The sequence below is a fragment of the Camelina sativa genome, chromosome 7 (genome assembly GCF_000633955.1).
Source record: "Camelina sativa cultivar DH55 chromosome 7, Cs, whole genome shotgun sequence".
Lineage (NCBI taxonomy): Eukaryota > Viridiplantae > Streptophyta > Magnoliopsida > Brassicales > Brassicaceae > Camelina > Camelina sativa.
The window spans coordinates 18,871,478-18,877,199 of NC_025691.1; the positions used below are offsets into that span (position 1 = coordinate 18,871,478).

The 5,722-nt window shown below is 34.8% G+C and overlaps 2 protein-coding genes across 4 annotated transcripts; both read left to right on the forward strand.

The window, feature by feature from the left end:
* LOC104701506 (WPP domain-interacting tail-anchored protein 2) lies at positions 232-3,254 on the forward strand. Of its 3 annotated transcripts, none has more exons than XM_010417201.2 (5): positions 232-479; positions 969-1,443; positions 1,523-2,655; positions 2,743-2,889; positions 3,006-3,254. In XM_010417201.2, the coding sequence occupies exons 2-5, from the start codon at positions 975-977 to the stop codon at positions 3,171-3,173; spliced, it is 1,917 nt and encodes a 638-aa protein (XP_010415503.1). In that variant the 5' UTR covers positions 232-479; positions 969-974; the 3' UTR covers positions 3,174-3,254. The 3 variants fall into 3 exon arrangements, with proteins under 3 accessions (XP_010415503.1, XP_010415504.1, XP_019083253.1); XM_010417202.2 differs by having other exon boundaries at positions 974-1,443; XM_019227708.1 differs by lacking the exon at positions 232-479 and having other exon boundaries at positions 975-1,443; positions 2,743-2,893; positions 3,006-3,130.
* LOC109125466 (putative defensin-like protein 263) lies at positions 3,424-3,834 on the forward strand. Its single transcript, XM_019227096.1, has 2 exons — positions 3,424-3,554; positions 3,647-3,834. The coding sequence occupies exons 1-2, from the start codon at positions 3,497-3,499 to the stop codon at positions 3,832-3,834; spliced, it is 246 nt and encodes an 81-aa protein (XP_019082641.1). The 5' UTR covers positions 3,424-3,496.

Consider the following 5,722-nt stretch of genomic DNA (forward strand, 5'->3'; position numbering starts at 1 on the left):
ATGATATTATTATCTACACGTTAAACACAAAAATATGCGAAATCAAATTTTGTTTTTAAATTTTGAAACATTACTATTACATTAATTGTCTTATATCTCAAAGTGTGTTATAGTTATCACGAGAGTAGAGGAAACAAATTTTTGTAAGGCCTTTTTTTATAGCTGTAACCAATAAGAGAGAGCCGTTTCTTCTTCTCCTTCTCCTTCTCCTTTATACCATTACCAATAATTCAACGTCCACCACAGCATAGCACTCCTGCTAACCTACGCAAATAACACTAACATGCGCGTTATTTCTTTTATCGTTGGCTGACTTGTAAAACAGCATCTGCGCATTTTAGCTACAATTTCCTGACGCCAGGAAGGAAACACCGTGACCGGTACCACACTTGAAAAACAAAAATTGAAGTTCGTTGACGGAGTAAAGGCTCTCTCTCTCTCTTTCTGTTTTGTTTGGCTCGTGTAACAGATTTTGATCGGTAAGGTTTTTGATATTTCCAGATCCTGTTTGTTCGATCTTGAAACTCTCTGTTTTGTCTGTTTCCAAGTTGGGCTTGTTGAATTTTGATCTTTTGGTTCTGCTTTCATTGTAAAGTTTGAATCTTAGCTAAAATTAGTAATATTTTTTTGGGTGGATCTCTTTGAAATGCTGAGGTCTTTTCACAAGTATGTAACACACTAACTGAATTGGCTTATTTGGTCTTTTCTTGACAAGTGGATGTAGTAATCAAGAATACTTTACTTCTCAAGTTGAGTTCTCTTTGATTGAAGTTTTTGTGACAAAGTAGGCTCTTTGATTTGGGTTCCACCACATTCTATAATGTGTTTCTGGGATAGCATTTTCAATTATTTGATTTGTTTCATATAGAAGACTTGAGCTATGAGTCTATGACTAGTACTAGGATTGGAACTCGAGGTCATTGTAGTTAAAGAGAGGGTCTTAACTTAACTTAATTTTGATTTTGAAGCCTAGAATGGAGGAAATCATTCGGGAGGAGCATTTTTCTACTAGGAGTGAGGAGGAGCAAGAGATGTTAAGGATGTTGACAAAACTAGAGATAGACTCGGCTTATACTTGTGAAAAGCTTCTGAACCTGCATGTTCTTCTTATGCATCTTTTGGCATGGGATAATGATCTTGAAGGCATGGGGACACCTGATTCTTCTTCTGCTTCTTTTGAAAAGGCTTTGACATTTGATCTGTTATGCGGTATATTGGAGTCTGAGTTAAAGGAAGTGGACGAGGTTTTGGATGTGTTGGAAGCTCAAATCGTTGACACTTCTTATAAGATATCTAGTTGCAAACATGCAAATTCTATTGTTATTGAAGGCAAGTTGGCTGAATCTGCAGAATCCTTGAAGCAGTCTAGGGGACAAGTCTCAGAGATCACTTTGCAATTAGCTCAGCTTCGAAGAACACTTCATTACATAAGAAATGGAACAAGTAAGAGATCACTTATTGACTTATGGTTATTTCAAAGTTATTGGTGCTTCTGATTGTTATTTGACAAACATGTTGGCAGGTGAAAACGAGGAGTCAGTGGAGTTTTCAGGAAACGGTCAAGATTTAAGGCAGAAATACGCGCTGAGACCATCGGACTTAAGGCATAAAAATGCTTTGAGGATGCTGGAGAAGTCATTGTCAAGAGAGCTAGATCTCGAGAAGAAGTTAGTTGAGTTCCAGCAAAATGAAGAACAACTGAAACTCAAGCTACACTACACAGAGGAGGTATCTTCACGGATGGAAGAAGCATCAGAGTTTATATGGGGACGGTTTCTAGAGGCAGATAATTCTTCGGAGGTTCTTACAGGTATTTCAAAGGAACTTGTTGGACGTCTACAGGTTCTCCAGTTTAGTCTGAATGGGTCAGCTCAACGGGAATCCGAACTTAAGGCTAAGCTTGAAGACTGCACTGTACAACTCGAAGCGAAGGATGCTCTGGTGGAAAAGCTTGAGGGAAGGATTGCAGAGAATAGTGAGACAGTTTTAGAGGTACTCACTTTGAGAGAGCATGTGAATTCAGCTGAACAAAAGCTGAGAAATACTGAGCTTGAGCTGAGAAGTGTAAATGCCTCTAAACAAGAGATTCTGGTACACCTTGCTGAAATGGAAAATGCGAATGAATCGGTCAAGGAAAGCCTTTTCGAAGCTGAAAGCAGAGCTGAGAGTGGAGAAAGTAAGATTAAAGAGCTAGCTGCTGCAAATCTTGAACTTACTGAGGAACTTAATTTTCTAAAAGATGCTGATGAGAAAAAGACAAAGAAGGTGAACTCTCTGGAGAAGCAAGTCAGGGAATTAGAAGTTCAATTACAAAACTCCAAAGTATCATCAGAAGCAAGTCAAGAACAGCAGAACATGTTGTATTCAGCAATATGGGACATGGAAACCTTAATCGAAGATCTCAAGTCTAAAGCCTCAAAAGCCGAGAGTAGAACGGATACAGTGGAGGAGCAATGCATTGTGCTTTCTACAACAAACTCTGAACTCAACAGAGACGTGACCTTTTTGAAGCAGAAAGCGAAGTCTTTAGAAGCAATGTTGGATCTAGCTAACGATGAGAAAGAGAGATATGCACAAGAAATAACTACAAGGAACAAGGTTTTGATGGATATGCTGTTGCTGTTATCCAGTGAAAGGGAGCGTATACAAGAGCAGGTACTTTAAGCTATGCACATAATTATTTTCTTTAGAGGGACACAAAAGCATATCCTTGTTGACACATTGATGTTTGTTTTCCCTCAGCTATATTCTTTGGCAAAGGAAAACAAAGTACTGAGAGTGAACCAATGCTCAAATACATACCAAAGGAATGGATCTTATGCTGGGGACAAAGAGCTGCTGTTTCAAGGAGATGGTCATGGAATAGAGGCACTTTCTGAAAGTCTGCAGGCAGGTATTCAGTTTGTTGGTTCTGAAAAATGATAGATACAACCAAAATATAGATCATAGAACCTCTCTTGTTACTAATATTATTATGCATGCGGTCTTTGCTCTGTTTGCAAAAGGAGGATGAGAGAAAAAGGAAAGAACCAGAGAACCAGTCTATGTTTAGCACGGTCATGAAGATCAGAAGGGCAAGAAACTTGGAGCCCCCAATACCAGCTTTAGCCTTACTTGTTGTTGTTGTGCTGTTTTGTTCGTTCTTTGGTTATCTTCAGTGGGAAATCTGTTAGCAAATTCGCCAGTTGTACATTGTGTTGTAAATACTCATTTATCTTGTATTTATTACAAGCGATGTCTCAAGTTTTGGTTTACTTCCCTCTATAAAAGAAACCAAATGATAAAGTGAATTCTTAAAATGGAGAGATCTCACAAGTTGAACTAAAACAATGTGTAATCAGAAAGAATCTGACTAAACTTGGTAAACAATGTGTAATCAGAAAGAATTCTGATTTGTTGCTATATAACTTCCTTCTATATAGCTGTAGAAAGAAGACAGTCTGAATCATCTCTTCATCACTTGTACCACAAAAGGTTTTGAGGTAACAAATTTGCAATGGAGAAAATGTCTCTCAAGCTCGTCTTCCTGTTCTCCCTCACAGTTGTAGCATTTTGTAATGTTTCCTTCTATGATAACTTCTTATGTGTTATATGATTTTTGCTTCGGTTTTGTTTTGACGTTTTGTTTTGTGTGTGTTTGTGGAAGGTTTGTCTATGGGTGACGCGAGAGAGATGGCAGTGAACTGCATCGGAGGAAAATGTCTTGAAGCATCAACAATGGATACTTATGAGACCAATGTATCTTGCCGCAGAGATAACGAATGCATCAAGTACTGTCCTAAGGGCTGCAAGATTGTTAACTGTAATTTTGGAACCTGTTTCTGTGAGTGTTAAAGAGACTGGAAACATAATTTCTAGTTATAAGAGAGAGGAACAAGACATATTCAATTACATATATTTAAAAAAATATCGCTGCATCACTCTAATATAACTGAAATTTGATATTAAGTACTGAAGGCCTGAAACAGGTTCAACATATGTATGTGTTCATGTTCCAAACTTCCAAATATGTTTTACATATCATCTGAGAAAGCTCTCTCTCTTTCTAACACTGACTTCAAATTTGGTTTCGAACAAGTTAATAGTATACAAACCGGAGAAAGAGGTCATTGGATGGGCAGACCACAACTGTTAAATATTGACAACCCGAGAACTAGTTAGATGACAATGAATCAAAGAAGAAATCAGAGACACCAAATTTAAAAGATGGTTATATCGTAAAGAAAAATTAAAGAATATTTTAAATTATTTTTAAAATTTATTGTAGGTTAATATTGACTATAAGTATTTAATATGATGTATCTAAAATTTAATTGACAAATTTTATTTTTAAATCAAATTTAAAAATTATTTTATATACATTAAAAGTAGTATTAGTATCTTTATTGGTTGATTTATTAAATATTTAATATATTTTTAAAATTATTGCTATTGTTTGGTCACCATTTATTATTTTGTTAGTTCTCTGCATTTTTCTTTTCATTCCTCAAAATTTGTTTATTCCATTACTCATTGTTCTTTTTATTCATTTTCCTTTTGTTTCTCTAGTGGTTACCAGTAGTAACCTTATCGTGGGAAACAAAGAACGAGAGCATTTTCTTCTTTTTGGACAATACTTGAGTTACGATAAGGAAACAAATTTGGACAATTATTGGGTTTACCCCTACGGGCGAACTTCTCTTATTCACCCCTCTTAATTACAGAAAGAAAATTTTAATTAAGGAAAAAATTCTGTAAATCATTAATTTTAACATTATATTATCATTTTTAATTATAACATCTAAATCCTAACCATGTTTTATAAACCCAAACCAACATATAATTTTGTGAAATTGTAAAATATAAACTCTAACCACTCTTTAATAAATCCAAACCGACATATAATTTCGTTTAATTGTAAAATCTAAACTCTAACCACTCTTTTCTAAGCCCAAACGACATATAATTTCGTTTAATTATAAAATCTAAACCCTAACCATTCTTTTATAAATCCAAACCGATATGTAATCTTAATTATAAAATTTAAATCCTAATCTTCTTTTATAAACCCAAACCGAGATAATTTCTTTAATAAAAAATCTACAGAATTTGTTTCCTTAATTTGTTTTGTCTTTTATTTTAATTTTGATTTATTTTTTAAATATGATATGACATAGCATATTATTATATTTTTATTGGCTAATTAAGAGAAGGTGAATAAGAGAAGTTCACCCTTAGGGATGAACCAAAAAATTTTCAACAAAATTTGAAAAGAAAAAATAGAAAAATTTTCAATATAATTATGAAAAAATAGAAAAAACGAAAATATAGCATAAAAAGATCTCTCACACAAGTTTCGTCTTCGGCGATCTGTTCGGCTGATAAACCAATTTGTTTATTTGCTTTTATTCTTCACCTTTCTAAAAATTTCTCAATTCTAAATCTTTCTGTGGGTTATATAATTCATCACATTCCAAAGAAAATTCTAAGATCGTTAATTAGTTTAAACTTGTGAATAAGAATCCCAAAAAGGAACAACTTTTTTCTTAATTAAACCAAAAAACACAATGGACAATATATAATAAAAAGGAAGAATGAAGGCTTCCGGCGAGACGACGACGGCGACGATTAGATCTAGGTTTTGAATGAAGGTTTCCGGCGAGATTGGGAGACGGAGAGAGGGTCTCTTGCGTTTTCCGTTGGGTGAGAGTATTCGGGGTCAGATCGGAAGTCTGTCCCTGAA

Coding starts and splice junctions, on each gene's coding strand:
- LOC104701506 (XM_010417201.2), top strand. CDS start 975: ATGGAGGAAATCATTCGGGAGGAGCATTTTTCTACTAGGAGTGAGGAG. Junction 2,656..2,742: donor GGGAGCGTATACAAGAGCAG/GTACTTTAAGCT, acceptor GTTTTCCCTCAG/CTATATTCTTTGGCAAAGGA. Junction 2,890..3,005: donor CACTTTCTGAAAGTCTGCAG/GCAGGTATTCAG, acceptor TGTTTGCAAAAG/GAGGATGAGAGAAAAAGGAA.
- LOC109125466 (XM_019227096.1), top strand. CDS start 3,497: ATGGAGAAAATGTCTCTCAAGCTCGTCTTCCTGTTCTCCCTCACAGTT. Junction 3,555..3,646: donor CCTCACAGTTGTAGCATTTT/GTAATGTTTCCT, acceptor TGTTTGTGGAAG/GTTTGTCTATGGGTGACGCG.